The sequence below is a fragment of the Xenopus laevis genome, chromosome 2S, assembly GCF_017654675.1.
Source record: "Xenopus laevis strain J_2021 chromosome 2S, Xenopus_laevis_v10.1, whole genome shotgun sequence".
Classification (NCBI taxonomy): domain Eukaryota; kingdom Metazoa; phylum Chordata; class Amphibia; order Anura; family Pipidae; genus Xenopus; species Xenopus laevis.
This window is the reverse complement of record NC_054374.1, coordinates 90,234,293-90,252,535: the sequence shown is the minus strand read 5'-3', so window position 1 is coordinate 90,252,535 and position 18,243 is coordinate 90,234,293. Positions and strand designations below refer to the sequence as shown.

General features: G+C 36.0%; 1 protein-coding gene across 1 annotated transcript in view; it reads left to right on the top strand.

Annotated features, from left to right (window-relative positions):
* The window catches only part of galnt17.S (polypeptide N-acetylgalactosaminyltransferase 17 S homeolog), a 160,600-nt gene extending 143,759 nt beyond the window's left edge, over nt 1-16,841 (top strand). Inside the window, exons 8-12 of the mRNA XM_041584122.1 lie at nt 8,926-9,111; nt 11,656-11,793; nt 12,865-12,960; nt 14,810-14,977; nt 15,566-16,841. Of these exons, the coding sequence (XP_041440056.1) occupies nt 8,926-9,111; nt 11,656-11,793; nt 12,865-12,960; nt 14,810-14,977; nt 15,566-15,694 (717 nt within the window). The 3' untranslated portion in view covers nt 15,695-16,841. The remainder of the gene's footprint in view (nt 1-8,925; nt 9,112-11,655; nt 11,794-12,864; nt 12,961-14,809; nt 14,978-15,565) is intronic.
* Nucleotides 16,842-18,243: the final 1,402 nt, after the last annotated feature.

The following is an 18,243-nucleotide window of genomic DNA, read 5'->3' as shown; positions in this document are numbered from 1 at the left end:
CTTTCAAGCAGTGGCACTAATCTGGAGAATTTCATATATAATGAGTCTTTATATTTTCAGTATAGGTAAATATAATTATAATTAATTATGCAAGGTGAGACATGTAGAGGGTATTGGTTTTTTGAGTTATAGTTTTACTATTATTCCATAGATTTTTCATCAGATTTTCACGATTTTTTCGAATTTTCACCCAAAAACTCCAAAACTTCAGGGCATTGCATGAAACCAAGCGGACAACAAAAAATCATTGGGACTTCTCCCATTGACTTATATGCAACCTTGACAGGTCTGAGATGCCGGATTTTCAGATTCAGATTTTCAGATTCAGACTTTTCCATCCTCAGGCCTTTTGGTCATTACAGGACTTTTGGTATGATGATGATGAAGTGATATTCTTTATGATTTTTTTCTGGTTGGACTTTTTAAGGGGAAAAACACTGTTTTTTCATTAAAAAAAACAACAAATTTTTCAGAATTTATCAAACCCCCGGTGGTGTTAAAAGTCTAAATAAAAAAGTACTCCAACTCAGACCTGCTGAGATCATGTAGAAGTCAACGGCAGATATCCCGTTGATATCCTGATCTGCTCATAATCAGAAGATTTCTTGGTCTTCGGTCATCAAATAAGAAAAAGGTGCAGTTTTCAGTAACAAATCTGAAAAATTTGTGTGATTCTGATTTTTTCATGATTTTATCGATTTTTTTTCCAGCACATAGAAATTTTTGGAAAAATGTATTCATAAATAGGGGGAACAGTCAGTGCAGATTTGGTCAGGTAGTTTTTAAAAAATAGTGAGAACTTTTCAGATTTTGATAAATAACCCTCATACTGCTCAGTAAACAAATAATTTTCTTTTGGACTTTGTCTTGAATATGGTTTCCTCCTTGGTCTTGAATTCAAACATGCACAAAGGAATAAGTGGTCTTAATAAGAACAGATTTTAAAGGTCTAACCAAAAACATTTCAACTTCCCTTTCCATAGCTGTAAAGGTGGAACGATCATTGGTTATGCTTTTATTTATTCGCATGAAGGTGTTTCCGTAATTGGGATCTCCATATTATACTAAAAAAAATCGTTTAAATAAACCTGATTTTTTGGTTGCGTTAAGGAATATTGTTTTATTACTACAGAGAAAAAGGAAATCATTTTTAAAAATTAGAATGATTTGATTAAAATGGATTCTGGATTTTATCCCATACATATATACAGTATATAAATGCTACAAGCACAGTTGCATCAATGGTAAAGGAAAAAGCAGAGGAGCCTGGCGTGTTTATACAAAGACACTGTTGTTTTTGCTCCCGTTCCACATTGCCTGATGAAGCAGGAAATGCCTGCGAAACGCGTTGCAATACTGTTTTGTGAATAAACTATTACTGAAAATTACCACTTTCGTTGGTGTCTGCTTGGAGGAGGTAAGTCCACTACTACCTCCTCTGAATTACCCATTGGGTTTTTAAGTGTTTTTAGCTAATTTTATCCTTTTGGCGCCTCTGTTTTGTCTTACTACTATATCGAGTCCACCCCGAGTGGAGGGGTATCATCCCCTTTTTCTTCTTCTACAGAGAGAGACGTCTTATTTCTGAGTGGGGTCAGCATAATCTCCCCACCTGCCTATATAGTGGTTGCCTATCGGTAACCCTGGTTTGTGAGTATTAATTTGTTTACTCTACCATTACTCCTTGTAAAAACATATTACACTATTGGGGCTCTTGGTGTTCCTTTTTGTCTTTATTCATTTGTAACTGTTTTGAACAAAAGCTGTCAAAATCTGTGAAATAGATACTTCTGACTTACTTTTATCCAGTTTTATGGATAAACGATAATATAAACAATATTAAAACCTCTCTTGTTAAAGTAGAAATATAGACTTTTTACCTGTGTAAAAATGAAAAGCTTTTATTAAAAATAACCCACAAAAGGCCAACATAATGATGAGCAATATATTCATTGGAGTGGAATATTTTGTTATTGGAAATCTAATGGCTATTTGAAAAGTAGGGTCAGCCAAAGTTTATTAGTTCTAGGAAAGATTCAAATGATTTTGAAAGAGAAGAAAGTGTCAGCACAATGTAATCAGGAAGCAGCAAAAATAATGGGTCTTGTTAATCAAGTTCCACACCAGTGCTTTGTGTAGAGCAATAAGAACAAACATGTTGATTAAGCAGGAAAGTGATAAATGTAAATGTTCATTAAAACACAAAGTTTTAAATATAATTCAACTCATTGAGATGATTTTGAAAATGTAAAACATTTTACAAATACCAAAAAAACTCTAAACTACTGTCATATGATATGTTAATATTGAAAAAATACTCCCTACAGTAGGATGAGATTAGTGCCTTCTGCATCCATGATAATCCGGTCTGACTTTTTTTTTTATTCTGCGCACTTTGAATTTAAAACACTTTGTAAAAAATATTAATTATTATTTTAATATATAAAATAGAGATGTGTCCAGAATAATAAAAATGTATTCCTTTTATTTTTCATTTAAATATTATTTGTAATATTTAGGATTTTTAGGCTTATATTTTAGATACTAATGGAGTGTAGAATCATAGCACTTAGTTATTTACTATGCAAAAATGAAGATAAGAATATAAGAGTTGTGGCACTAGAGGAAAGCTGTCTCTCCCAGAATGCTCTGAGCCAAAGTATTTGTGGAAAAAACATGCATGGAATTAATTAATTAGTCATCGTCTATGAGTTGAGGAAAGAACACCAAAGACCGTGCTTGAAATATTTACTTTCTTGGTTTGAATTACTCTAATCGTGGCTGAGGCACTATACAAAATTTAGGTTTTCCAAATATTCAGACTGCCAGTGGATTGGTCTGTGTGCTTTCAAAAACAAGAACTATAATTTGTTTGTTTGCATGCTGTATGGAATATTAAAAAAAACTCCCTGCTGTGAATAACAGAGGCACAGACCTGCTTGACTGGGTGTCACTATATCTTCATATGAAAGAGGTATTGCTGCGCCTTTCAACTAAAATCTATCTAAAAAAAAATGAATATAAATTTGTTTATTGTATTTGTTAGATTTTTATTGTCAACTGTACTATCATCCATGTTCATCATAATCTCTGCTTGATAACAATATGTGAGATTATGGTGGGGTTATGGTGCATATTAGTAATGAGCGAATAAATTCACCATACTTGGATTTGTGGCCAATTTCCACGTTTCACCGCCCGCAAATAAATTTGCGAAACTGCTCCAAATATTCTCTGGCGAAAATCCGCCGCAATAAAAAAAATGTAAACATGTCAAAATTGTTGCGTGCATAAAAATTGTTCCACGTCAAAATTATTCGCCGCCCAAAAATCTGCCATAACAAAAAAAAATTAACGCGTCAAAATTGTCGCACGCATAAAAATTTGCAACGCGTAAAAATAATTAGGACTCCCATTGACTTTAATGCATTTGCACAAAATAGTCACAGGGATAAAAATTGTTGCTTGCGTCAAAATTGTCATGCATGAAAATGATTTTGACGCCCATTGACTTCAATGCGTTTTGCAAATTTTTCAGCAAAGCGAAACGGGACAGATTCGTCTATCACTAGTTCATATTAGTCTGCATTATGGAGTCTCTTTTCTTGCCTTCATACTGTATATTTATATATTTGTTTTGGTTACATGCATACATACACCCTTATGTGTAATAAAGTTTGCCTAGGTGCATTTTTGCTACTTGCCAATTGATATAGGTGACTAGAACTGCAACTAACTTTGCATATTTCATCATATAACCTTAACAGTATATTATATACTTCAAAATATATACATATATTATGAAAGATAAATAAACCAGTTTATTTACAAAATAAACTATGCAGCATTACGCAGTAGTGATAATGACTGTGGAAAGTCAAGTACAGTTACAGAAAACTGGCATGAGAAATGTTTTGTCTGCTCTTGTAAAAGTTTTGTTGGGAGCCACTGTCTATCAAATGGACTATTACTTGGGTCATGCTCAAACACACTTAATTTGCTAGGAAGACAAGGCATTTTATTGTGTCAGTGGTGCAGGATAGGATCCTTAAACAAAACACAGTAGCAAGGTTTAAAAATACTTAATAGAGAACAACAAATACATTGGAATTATAAGTTTGTTTCAAAGTGAAATAAGCAAACATAATGCTATTAAATCACCTAAGTGCAAGATTAAACAGCAAAATATTTTTTGCTGAAAGTTGCTTAAAATATTGGCATCATCAAGCTATGACTGATTCTTATAAATCCACTAAAAAGTCCAGCCAATGCACATCATCAAATTCTCACAACAGTGTTCTGGTAATGTATGTGTGACCTTGCAGGGTCTTCATATAACTTTTTTCACAATAATCGTCAAGATAGAACATTCAATTCCTAATGTTCCTTACTACTCAAATGGGATGATCAAAGTCACACAGTGCTTCATTTTTATACAGTGTTTGGTTTAAAAAAAAGTTAGGCTTTGTTTGTTACAGCAACATTAATTCAACAGAATCACTGAACCTTATTGACTCTCCTCAAGACTTTGCTGGTTTCTTCCAAGACAAAGTCCATCCACAATGAGATTCCCATCTCTGCTAACTCAAACTCTCTTCGTAAGCCTCTTCCTGCCTTGACTCTTTCAATCCTGCTTTTGAAGTCTTTCAATTTATCTATTTCTACCCACTCACCACTTGTTCTCTTGAGGCTATTACTGTCCTGTCTCCTTCTTCAATTTATCTCTAAAAGTATGGAATATATTGTGTTCTCTCATATTACTAATTTTCCAAAGGCCATAATCTGTTCAACCCTGCAATCTCACTTTTGAAATGCAGGCTCTACTGAGACATTTAATCTTTAGGTTGCCAAAGCCAAAGGCCACTTCTCCATTCTAATCCTCCTTGACCTATCATCTACATTTATTTACATTGACCACTATCTCCTGATGCGAAATCTGCATGCACTTGGTATCTTTAATCAGGCTGTATGCATCCTGGCTCTCTTCTTACCTTTCTTTCTAACTGATCGTTCCCTATATAGTATGCTAATATAAGTATAACTTGCCTCATAGATAGAGCACCCTGTTTTCAAAACATATTTAATCATTTGGAGAAAATACTTAAACTGTCCAAATGTATATATGAGTAATCCAACTGTGTGAACAGCTAATGTAAATATATAGTTTCTGAACTGGAATCAGTGTTTTTGACCTTTCAATATTTAATTTCAGAAATACCCTACAGTGAGTAATTTGCTAACGTCATTGCCGTAGGCACTGAAGAGGTAGTACAAAATAGTGTACTGTTGTTAGAAAAAAAGCTATTTAAACGTAAACTATATACTCATTTTAAATCAGTGTCAGACTGGGACACCAGGGACCCACCCAAAAACCTTTGGCCAGGGGCCCACCAATTAATCTTAGACCAGGGGCCCACTCTTAGTACTATTTTTCTTCCTCTGCTCACTTAACCTCTATTCTTCTAGTCTCTTTTCTTTACATACTATAATCTATTTTTCCATCTATTTAGCCTCTTTGTTCTCATAGAAATAGGGAATGGCCATGAAATAGGCCAAATGTTTAGCAGCATGAGGGTCCACTGACACCTGGGCCCACCGGGAGTTTTCCTGGTTTCCCGGTGGGCCAGTCCGACACTGTTTTAAATTATTGTACATGCAGGGTTGAAATGAAATGGCACTATGAACATTTTACAGAGACGTGTACATACAAATACAAGGACATGAACAAGATTTCTGTAATTGTTAGCATCTACAGTGGTGAGGCATCACTAATAAGCTGTTGATTTTTTTTATAGCACGTTTGCATTCCTTGTGCACTACCATGTTTAAAGTGTTACCTTAAGGAGACTTACTTGTGTCATATCTTTATTATATACAGAAGTGTATATTCTTTGTATATGTTGTGTGGTGTATTTAAGAATGTTATGTGATTTACATCTTAGAGAGAATCCAGACGTTCTTGTCTTCAAACTGCCTTTTCCACCTTCCATTGTCCTGATTCTTGAATGAACTGCCTCGGGAAATCATTTCCTAGTCCCCAAGACTAACCTATTGGTCACTTACCAATCAGAACCTGACATGTACCTGTGGTCAGTCTTTTAGGTTAATACAATAGGCTAAGTTAGTCAGAGAGTCCTGAGAGTTCCTGCAGTGAGGACATAGATGCCAGTGCAAATGGAAGGATGAGGATGAGATGAGGAAGGCAGTGGATTTAGATCCAACATATCCACGTTTGTAATTGTCTTTGTAAATATTTGTTATACATTCTATGTAGTGTAACTTGTTTTATGTGTATTATTTCTGTAGATATGTCTCAATAGCTTTTGTAAATAAATATATGTATTTTGATTGAACTATCTCTTTCGTTAAAGAACCCTTATAACCAGGAATATGTATGTACATGTGTATACGAGAAAAAAATTATACATATTTACATAAAAATATCCTTGGTCAACATAAAGTATGAATATATCCCAAAAATAGACAATTAATTTACTGTCTGGGTACAGTGGTACAAGTGTTTATGTAACAGGTGCAGTACGAGTCAAAATTAAGTACTTAATGCAACCTCTATTTGAAGTGCTCCCATTATTTATTTTCACCACTACAGCTTGCAGAGGCAGTAAAAAAATGTAACATCTTCATGAAATCCACCGGAGGCTAAACCGTAGCATGTTTATTGAAGAAGTTTAAGCACAAGATGTTTCGGATCACTAGGGAGCCTTCATGGGGAGAAAGTTAAAAAAAATAATAAACAAGCGAAACTCTTCACCCCCGCTTTCAGTCATGTGGCTTAAATCTTGTGGTCAGAAAGCATTATTAACCACAAAGTACATTTCCAGTAGGGTACTACCAAACATGGTGTGTCCAAAATTCTTATGCCCCCATCTTATGTTGCTACCATTACCACCATTGCTAATACATAATGTTAGCAAACACAGTATCTCGAAAGGGATCCTGTTTCTGTAAACAGAAAAACTGGTAAAAAAGGTTATCTGGGGTAAGGTTATCTAATTTTTTTTAAGCAAAAAATATGCAACCTGTAGACTTTCCAAAATAAAACCTAGCAGCCATTACTGTGTGATGTTAGCTTCAGTACACAAACACATTGGAACATGAGTCATCTCTAATACTGCTTTTGAGTTGAAAAACATCTGATATGTAGCTGCTAAGTTCTTGGCACATCATTATTTATGTCCTGGCGTGACACGATGTATCAGAATTCCAATTTTACACAGATTTTCTTCACAATAATGAAAGAAGTCATAATAAATGATAGCTAATTAACTGACCTCTTGCAAGAACATTTGGCAATCTCTCCTCTCTTCCCACTGCATTCTTTTTTTGTGACACATACCTGAATGCTACAGTTTTACCAGCAGATCTAAGACATCAAATGCAAGAAGAAAATGTCAAATGGCTTGTCAGAGCTAACATCTATATAATCATAGCTTTAGTTTGACTATTGCTGCTTTTCTTGTGTATCAGGATTATTTCCACACCACAACCTAAAAACACAATCTTTGATTTTATTAATAATTGATGGCAGAATAACTAATTTAAGTGAGAGGTATATTTTATCTATAAGTAATCCACCATTTCTATATGTTGCTGCTCATTAAAAATGACGCTGTCATTCGCTTTATTTACCATTACCTAGACATTAATGAATCCATCTAATGTGTTTTTTTTTTTTTTACAATATCTTGCATAATGAAATGACTAAAATGGTAGTACATTATTTCTGTACTTGGCAGTATAGTTTTCTATTTTAAATATCATTTTTTTTTATAAAATTTAAAGGTGAGCAATCACAATGATAATGTAGTCACCCAGTCCAGTGTCTGATAATCCAGTCACCCAGAAACAAAAAAAAATACATGTCCATCAAATTCAACCCTAACATCTGCCTAACAAAGTATGGGGGGGGAACCTTATCTGAAGCCTCTCCCACTGCCTTTCTAGTGCAGCATGTGGTGCAGGTGATCCCATCCCCAGCTTTTCACAATGTTTTTTAAAATCATTCTTTTATGGTCACAAAATATTGATACATTTGGTTTAAATGTGAAGTTATTAGCTAACCCACAGGACTCATGCCACATAGGGTTGATTGGTTACAGTTGCAGTTAGTATCTATGTTGGGAAAAGCTAGTGGTTTTGATGAATAATACAAGCATATTTTTAACTTTGATTTTCTTGTAGCACTGCACAGTTTGATAAAATAAAAAAAGTCTTCCAAATATTATGAAAAGGCATTTTTTAAGTCTTAATAAATAATTCATCCATAAGCAACATCAAGTTGCTTTGAAAATGAATGGTTATCATTGCAACCTTTATTAGTATATTTAGAATCAAAACAGATGGAATTTGCTCACTAAATGTAAAAGCCATCAACATTATACTAAGTTAACACGCCTATTGTTTCCCTTTAGTAATAACTTGACCTCTTTTTCCCAATTTGAATTTATTGATTGCCTAGATTTTGCATTTGAAAGCACATTTGATTGTCTAATGCATTCAATGTTTTTAAATGTGTATTAAAGCTGTATTAAAATTGATCAAGTAATCAATAATTGATATTAGCTGATTTTCTTAATACGTAGAATGTTTCATTCCAATTTTGCAATATCATACAAAAAAAAACAGTATTTGGCATACAGTATAGTGTATACAACAAGTTCACTATGACTTTGCCCCTAGCAGAGCCCCATGGGAATACATGCCATAAAGCATCTTAGTTGTCATAAAACTTCTGAATCTACAAATTTATGTAAAATCCCTGATACAAAATAAAATAGTCACCTAAAGCTTTGTTTTTTTTCAAATAATCACTTGTTTAGACCTCATAATATTTTTGTATTGGTTCATGAATAATCGAGAACCCTCCACTAACATTGTTATTTGTTATTTTCTGCCTTGTTGTAGGTATGGTTATGTGGTGGAAGCATGGAAGTGCTTCCATGTTCCAGGGTTGCTCACATTGAACGTAAGAGAAAACCGTACATTAACAACCTGGATTTCTACACCAAGAGAAATGCATTGCGGGTAGCTGAAGTCTGGATGGACGATTACAAATCACATGTTTATATTGCATGGAATTTGCCAATGGAGGTACAGTGCTATATACCTTACCTGTAACAAATATATATTGTATATCATGTAACTTCAAAATTCATCAGTTAATATAATTCCCCAGCATAATCCTTCACTGATAACAATTTGTCAAAACAGAAAACAGAATTTGTTTAGTATTTAATTGTTAACTCTGATATGGAGCTAGACAGGTTCATAGTTTTCCAGGTGCCCTCAGCCATGTGATTCTTGCTCAGGTATACTTCAGTCACTTTCTACTGTTGCACTGTAAATTGGAATGTTATCACCCCCCTAATTTCACCTCAGCAATCTATCAACAGAACAATTGGGGTAACAAAATAACAGCTCCCTGACACCTGCTGCTTATAATGCTCCCAATGCTCCCCATCTAGTGAAGAATAGCACTCAATAATAATAAACTTGGGTGAGCCAGACTAAAGATTCCTCCAGATAGGAAATCAAGTAGGAGTAGGAGAAACAATAGATTATCTGAAAGCAGTTCCAGTGTGAATTGCTGGTTCTTTCTGAAAGTACAGGATCAGGCACAATGACACGAGATGGCTTTCACGCCGATATTACAACAACAGAAAAAGCATTTATTTATTTAAATAACATTTATTGGTTTAAGAATATTCACCTAAACCAAAAATAAAAGAATGTTGGCTCCCTAATTCATATCTAGTACAGGATCAGAATTCTTCCAGGATAACGCTTGTTCTTCAACTTGTTTCTACAGATGTAAGGAACTCTCATAAAATATAAGCAACTATGAAGTAATGCATTTTTAAAGAGGCTATTAGTAGTCTTCATACTTGGATTATTCTGTTGAGCCACTGAAAGCTTTTAAAGTAAGCCTTAAAAGTAATGCTAAATTCAGGGGATTTATAAGTCTGTGTAACACACCCTTGTCGACCCCCCTGGTGCCAAGAGTGTACGTCTTACCAACTCGGGTCCTGAGTCCTCTTTGCAAGGTGAAAGGGTACTGGGAAGTTCCTCTCTTGGCAGTGCCTCCACCTAATGGGATCCAAGAATACACCTGTGGGTGGCCCCATTAGGAAAACACACACTTTGCTTTATTAAAATATCAACTTTAAAGAAAGTGCAGATTAAATGGTAAGTAAATATTCACAGTACAAATATGCATTCAATAGCATGACCCACTACCCTGGGGAACCTGTGCAAGTCTAGTTCTGACACCTCCCTACCAGGCAAAGTCCCGCATTACTCCTTTGCAGACAAATTGGTACAATTAGTCCAAGGTAGCGCTACTGCCCAAATACATTTTCCAATGGACAAGGTACTTGCTCCCTTGTGGCAGGCACACAAAAAGCCTGTATCACAATAGAAGACACGTTGGATCCTTTTCCTTTACCCTCCCCAGGCAGACTCACACAGGGGCTCACAAAGAGCTGGCAGGCTCACAAAGAGCTGAAAGGCTTTAATGGCTCCAAGCTGAGTGGATCTTGCTTGATCCGCAGCTGAACTAGAGCTCCCAGCACTGTCCACAGCGCAAGCACACCGAGTCCAGTGTTTGGCATCCATTTCCATGAATATCAGGGTCTAGTTATCCCTGAGCCCACACAGGACATAGCAGTGTACCCATAGCCTGAGGTCTGCCCCTGCAGCACCCTAGCCGGCAATCACTCTATCCTGTATCCAAAGTGAAAGTGGAACACTGGCAGCAATAATAGCTGTGAGCACACGGCATCTCCTATATATACAAAAGTGGTGCAGCAGTGACACCTTGTGACACGCTCCGGACAAGGCTCCAGCCCCTTCCAAAGCTCTAGGTAGACCCTGTAGCTCACATGAGGGAATGTTCACACCACAGGGAAATTAACCCTATGGGTCCCTACATCTGCCTCTAGTTAGCTTGGTGCTTGGTGATTAACAGATCTTCCCTGTTTCTTTGCCCTGTAGATCCAGTGCTCCTGATTCCTGCCTGGTATATTTAAGAATACTTTGCATTACTTGTAAGACTAGACCCTAAATGCTTCCAGTGTTAAAAAATACAAGTTGTACTGCAGGTCAAAATAGAGGTAACAAGGGCAGGGTAGGAGCAGGAATGAGAACTCATGATCAGGACAGGAACTCAGGATCAGGACAGGAACTCAAACTGAAGAAGAGGAACCAGATACACAGACGACTTTAACAAGGCAGAATGGCCAATGATCCAAAGGGGAGGCAGACTTAAATAGCCCTTTAATGGGGATATTACCTGCAGCTGGATAATGGGGGTGGGGCAGGGAATACAGACACGAGGAAAATACATGGATGTCATTGAGCACACTCATGCCATACTGCCTCCTGTGGCTCAAGCAGGTGATGCCGCAGACAGTAAACACCTGATTCTAGACCAGGGAGCTACTTACATCCAGTGACTCAACAGTGTGTTGTTAGTGAACAAACAGGTCCTGGTATACTGTACTTGCTTGATAGGTTTAACAGTTAACATAGTAATCTTTATTGATAATATTTAGAATTTAATGTTTCCATTGGGTGTAGCTTATTTCAATTTTTGTTTTCATTTACATTAGTTCACCTTTAATGTAATTCTTTTAGAATCCAGGGATTGATATTGGAGATGTATCTGAAAGGATTGCACTGAGAAAACGCTTAACGTGCAAAAATTTCCAGTGGTACCTTGACAATGTTTATCCAGAAATGAGACGCTACAACAGTACTGTTGCATATGGGGAGGTAATAAGGATACTGTTTATAACTACTTCTTCTGTTTATGTCATTATACATTTAAATGTGTGTATATATTTTTGGTACTGGTGTTAATTGCATGTTACAACTTAGAACAAGTTGTTGATACTGATTTTGCTGTTAGTTGGCAGCATTGTAGCACTGCCATTATAAGCCCCTTCCAGCTGCTTAGCTACACAGTCAACTGTGCCAGCAGAACACCAAGAAAAACTCAGTGGGCCCCAGTCCTCGTGGGCTCCGCTCCAGGGATATATGTTTTCCTTTAGGTGGCAGCTGCTGCCTTAGATTTTTATTAATTTAGCAATATATTAAAATGGGGCATTATTATTGCTTTTAACACTTTGAGATGCAATAACTATTAAAGAGCATATAATAACTGTGTATACCAAGTGATTGCATTTTTCTTACCTGAAACCCTAGGTCGGTGCACCTATTAGGAGAAAACTGCACCTGCCAGGGATTCTTCCAGCAAGAACCACAGAGCGATCTTCTTCCAGCTTCTTATTTTTTCTTGTGGCTGCGCATGCACAGTAGAGCAGAAAGCCAAACTTTAATGAAGAAGTCAGCTATTTCATTTTACTGCATATGTGTCTGCCCCGGAAAATTTGAAGAAAGAAGAAGCCGGAAGACGATTGATCTGTGGTGTTCACTGGAAGAATTCTGGCCGATGCAGTTTTCTCCTAATAGGAGCACTGGCCTGGGGTTTCAGGTAAGTTAATGCGATCACTTGGGGGTGCCTAACATTTGGCACCCCCAAATAAAAATACATTTTCTTCTCCTTTAAGGTACTGTATATATTGTAGAGAAAAAACGAATCAGTCAAAAATAATGATTTTTTTTGTTCAAATAGGGCAAAGAAGTGGCAGTGCCATTTTTTAGCGCTTTATGGGTATTGGGTTTCCAGATAAAATATCCTATATCACTTACTTATCAGTTCATCTTCATAAAACAGGAGCAGAGAAAGAATACTATGCCATTCCAAAGTCATTTTGCACTAGGCAGTGACCCACACCTACAAAGTCATCATTAATAACCTTAATGGGATGCTTCTCTCCACAGCTCCGGAACAATAAAGCAAAAGATGTTTGTCTAGACCAAGGCCCACCAGAAAATCATACAGCTATTATGTACCCATGCCATGGATGGGGGCCTCAGGTTTGCTATCTTTATTTCTATTTGTTTAGTTCTATTTTGTTTTTAGTTCATCAGTTTTAGCCACATATATAAAATTATAAAGATTTACACAATTGAACAGTAATAGACTTAGTAATTCTAGAATAATGAGCTTGTGGTAACTGTGTAGCTAAGGGGCTTGTTTATCAAGTACAAACATTCATAAAACCACTGAAGTGATATTATCCTTGCCTTTTTAGCATCAGATCTAATTATCAAACACATCTGCAGCAGATTTATTCATTCTATAAAAAAAAATAACTTTGTAACAGTTTTATGAAACAGGAAAAGTAGTAACATTAAGGGTTTTAACTATTTCCATATGACTTTGCTTTTATTTTTTTTATAGTTTTTCATGCTGCAAATGCTCATCTAAAACAACCATCATACTAAAACTATTATCATAGCTTTTCTAGTTTTTGTTATGCTAGCTTTAAAGTTGTAGCATGTGATTTTAAAGCTCTGGACAATTGTTTGCAACAAATTCAATAGAATTTTTCTCACATTTTAATATGTAAATTAGCATTTGGTTTGTTATTGAGCTGAATCATTTGTTTATTGTATTGTAGATTTGGTGAAAGCATAAGTACCATATGGGACAACATGTTTTTCACCAAATCTTCTTCTAAGTATCAAATGTAATACAGATCCACGGGCAAGCTTTTGATTTGGTTAACTCCTCTTCCACTAGTTACCATTTGAACTGGCGTGGAAAAAATGTGATGTGTAATTGTGAACCTATAGGCATTTCTTTACTAGAACTAAACCCTAAAAATTCTAAAACCCTAAAAATTAATATGGTTAAAAATGCCATATTTTACATACTGAACTTATTGCCCCGGCCTAAAGTTTCAGCTTCTCAATAGCAGCTATGATCCAGGACTTCAAACTTGTCACAGGTCGTCGCCATCTTGGAAAGTGTCTGCAATACTCACATGCTCAGTGGGCTCTGAGTAGCTGTTGAGAAGCTAAGCTTAGGGGTAGTAGAAGTAGAAAATGAGGTTGATCTGTAATATAAGCTGATGCTACAGGGCTGATTATTAAATTCTGATGCTAATTGCACTGGTTTCTGAGCTGCCATGTGTAATTATCTGTATTAATTAATAATCAGCCTTCTACTGTGACATTTATATTCTATATGTACTGTATATTGTGAGTGGATTCCTAAGCTCAGTGACAGCAGCACAGAGCATGTGCAGTGAATCAGCAGAAAAGAGGTTGGGGAGCTACTGGGGCATCTTTGGAGACACAGATCTTTCCTGCTAAAGGGCTGTAGTTGCCTTTGGCTGGTACAGATGCACAACACATAATGTACAACATTTCTAACTTACTTCTTTAGTTAAGCTTTATTTCTCCTTTAAAGGAGAAGGAAAGGACCAATCCATGAGGAGTGACAAATGTTAAGGATTATAATCACTTACCTGATACCCCGGAAGTGATTCTGTTAGCACACAACTGCACTGTCCCAGAGTACTCTTCCTCCATTCCACAAAACCCTGTGGCCAATGCATGCACAGTAAAGTGAAAGTGTTTTTTTTTTGTTAAATTCTGGTTTTTAACTCTACTGCATATGTGCAAGCAGAGCAAAGAAAGAAGGAAAGTCAGGTAAGTGATTACAATGCCCTGGGGGGTGCCCTAACATTTGGCACCCGCCATGAATTGGGCTTATTCTTCTCCTTTAAAAATGTAAAGAGCTGTACATTATATACCTGATCATAAATGAATCATTATTCTCCAATTATATAAGAATCTTTCTTGCAGATCTTTATAGGTGTTAATCTTTATATTGTAAATGATTAAGAACGTAAACTGATTGGGCATTTGTTTGTAGCTTGGAAGATATACAAAAGAAGGATACTTACAACTGGGAACTCTTGGGAGCACAAATCTGTTGCCCGATACCCGCTGTGTAGTAGACGATAAGATCAGCAAATTCCCCCAGCTTATGGACTGTGATAAGATGAAAAGTACCCTCCAAAAACGCTGGAGTTTTATACAGGTAGGCAGCCAGATACTATTTATTGTTTACTTAATGTTCTCTCCTCCCTTTCATTCTTACTTTATAAACATTTTTTACCATTTCATAAGAAAAATCTTCTGTTTTAATTTTTTTCCAAACTGTATGTTGATGTTTTTTTAATACACCGTTCACAGGTGCACCTCCACATTATTACAAATTGCAGTGGTGTTGGTTCCCTTTTTTGGATGCCACACAAATGCCATTACGAGATGCTGAATAAGGTGCCATACACCACTGTACCTTTTTGCAGATATTTCTGTGCAGCTTTTTTATGCAAAGCCTATTTCCAATAAAAACATATATCTGATATCCAGGCTTAAAATTGGATTGTAATTCTTCTGGTCTTGGTCCATATGTCACGTATTTTGTTGAGTTTCTGGCTAGTCTGTTGTATAATTATTTTAATCATTCTTGGAACCCATGATATCTGTACTGTACACAATATCTTTTCATAACAGCTCATATAAGGCAACATGTCTCCACTCAAAACTAGGTCTTATAAAATTCCCATTTTTTAAAAATAACTTCTCATAACACTAACTGCTACATATCCATCTTTAATTGCAGAATGGAGCAATAATGAACAGAGGAACGGGACGATGTTTAGAAGTTGAAAGTAGAAACAATGGTGGCATTGACGTAATCCTTCGGAGCTGTACAGGTCAAAGATGGACAATTAAACACATTATCAAATAGGCCAAAAAAATGGAGACTTTGCACCTGCTGTAATTTAAAGAGAAGTGCAATGGACTCTCTCTGCTTCTTTATTGGATATATGGGACGGTTCTATTAATTCCTTCATCATTGCATCAAGTCACACACACCTTGAGATTTTCATTTATTTCTTGAAATCGGAGTAGCTCCAAACTTTTCCTGAAGCATTTGATTCACTAGCTTCTATGGTGTTAATTATTGGGGAGTCTAAACGGGCCAGCACACTTTTATTCATTCTGCATGTTTGATGGTTAGTTAAATGACTTCAAATCCTTTCAGGCTGGAGTAAATGTTTTCACTGAGTCCCTGTGGAATAATAGCACAAGCAAAAGCAATTTACTCTCCTCTCGTCTGCTCTTTTTGTAAAATTTAACATCATAGTGATCGCGGAACAGGGACTTGACTTCATGTTTGAAAAGCAATTTATTAGCCTCTCAAAAGATCTCATATCTTAACTTTGGAGCACTAACAGTGACACCTAAATAAATTGCTGTTGCCAAAATAATGTACAGTACAAAGAATCTATGCCATCACAAATGCAATCACACAAAATGATGTTCCCTGGCATTGTTCAAATAATTTGCACAGTTATTACACACACACCTCTACACACACACTCAAACATACAGAATACTGTTGATTAAATTGTCATAAAGCATTTTTGTTTTAACAAGTTTGTCATAATGTATCGCTATTTTGCTTACTGGCTGCTCAGATTCAAGTGACATTACAATATATATATTTATGGAAATTAAAGGGGGGGAAATATATACGTGATATCATTGAATAGGCCGGTAACATCAAGAACCGGGCTTTTCACCTTTTCTGTACAGTATTTACAGATTATTTATTTTCGGCACCATTGAAATGTTATTTCAAAACTATTTTCTGAAGTGCAGACTAGGTGAGCATAGTTTTTAAAAGTACATGAATGCTTTCTGATGTTTTATGTTACTGATTCCAAAAGAAAATATATTTGCTTGGTGACATGAAGAAACAGGAAGTGATTATTATTAAAAAGAATATACCAAGTTGGAAAATGTTCTTACTGGTAGATAAAGTATATCATTTTGGTGATTGAAGACATGCAGTGGTCTCATAAAAACAATAAAGATAACAATTAACAAAACACGTACTTGACAGATGCTTTAACGAAAAAATGTAATATATCAGGACACAGTCAAGCTCAGAGCAGGCTTACTAAAGGGAGTCACTTCATCTGCATCATCTGATACTACATCTTGCACCAGTGGTTGCTTCCCTGGGTAGTATACAATGAACAGTTAATATATAAAGGGCTAATGATTAAGCCTGCAGTAGGTGCAAGCTGAGGCAAGGTGCATTGTGGGTCACACAGACATGTTCCAAAACACTGTTGTGTTGTAGACTTCTATTAATAGATGGAATCCTAATAATAATAAATAATATCAGAATTATATTAAATGTAAACATGGGTGCACCTGAAATGTATCTGGAACATGTTAGGGATGCAGCCTTCTGGCCGTACCAAATGCAACTACTTTTCATCACAGATAAAATTGCATTTTTTTAATGTGCTTTGCACAGTTCCTTTAAACCTCCCTTTGCCCTGATTTGCATATGCAAATTTGGAAATCAGGGCCTCCACAAATTTAAACAAAAAGACATTTCACTACCACACATGAATACAAATGGGTATTATCACATCATGGTTAGTGATGGGTGACTAAATTCGCCAGACACAAAACTGCGGCAACAAAAAAATCTGGCATTTAAAAAAAAAAAAAAAATTGCGCGTATCAAAATTGTCATGTGCATAAAAATTGTCGCACGTCAAAATTATTTGGACGCCCATTGACTTGGACCCAATAGTCGAGTGTATAAAAATTGTCACTCGTGTCAAAATTGGCGCACGTCAAAATTTTGACGCCCATGTTCATGGTTACTAAATCGCAAATACTTACAGTATAAGACCTGCCATCAACTTTTGTTAGGATTGAAACTGACTTAACATGTGCAGCTAAGCTGTGGTTTTATGCTGAAAAACATATAAAGGTATTTGTCTAAACTTAAAGAAGAGTGGATGTGTTTTCATGATAGCCCTGTGTTCTTTCTAATGATTAGCTACTAAAATTCCCACCTAGCATTATTGTCACAAGATTTGAAGTTTTCCTAATGAAAAAAAATAAAAATAAATAAAGCCTTCCCAAAAACCAGGCTGTGGCAACCCTAGTGGTCCAGTCTATACAGCAGCTAAAAAGTACATTAGAGAATCAGCCCCTGAGTTAAAGATGCACAAGCAACTACTCTGACAACACTGGATAGCAAGGTGAACAATTAAGTAAACCCTAAGATGTAGTCAAAACCAAGCGAAAGGCAAGCCTCAGTGTCCATAAAAGAGGCCAGAGATCAAAGGTAGTTAGGAAGATTTAAAATTGCCAAAAGGTCAGTGGCAAATGGGAAGCATCTTAGTCACACAAATCCACAAAGTAGGAAATACAACAGCACAAGAAGGGCTTCAGCAGGTCCCAAGTGTCAGAGCCAACTTGGAG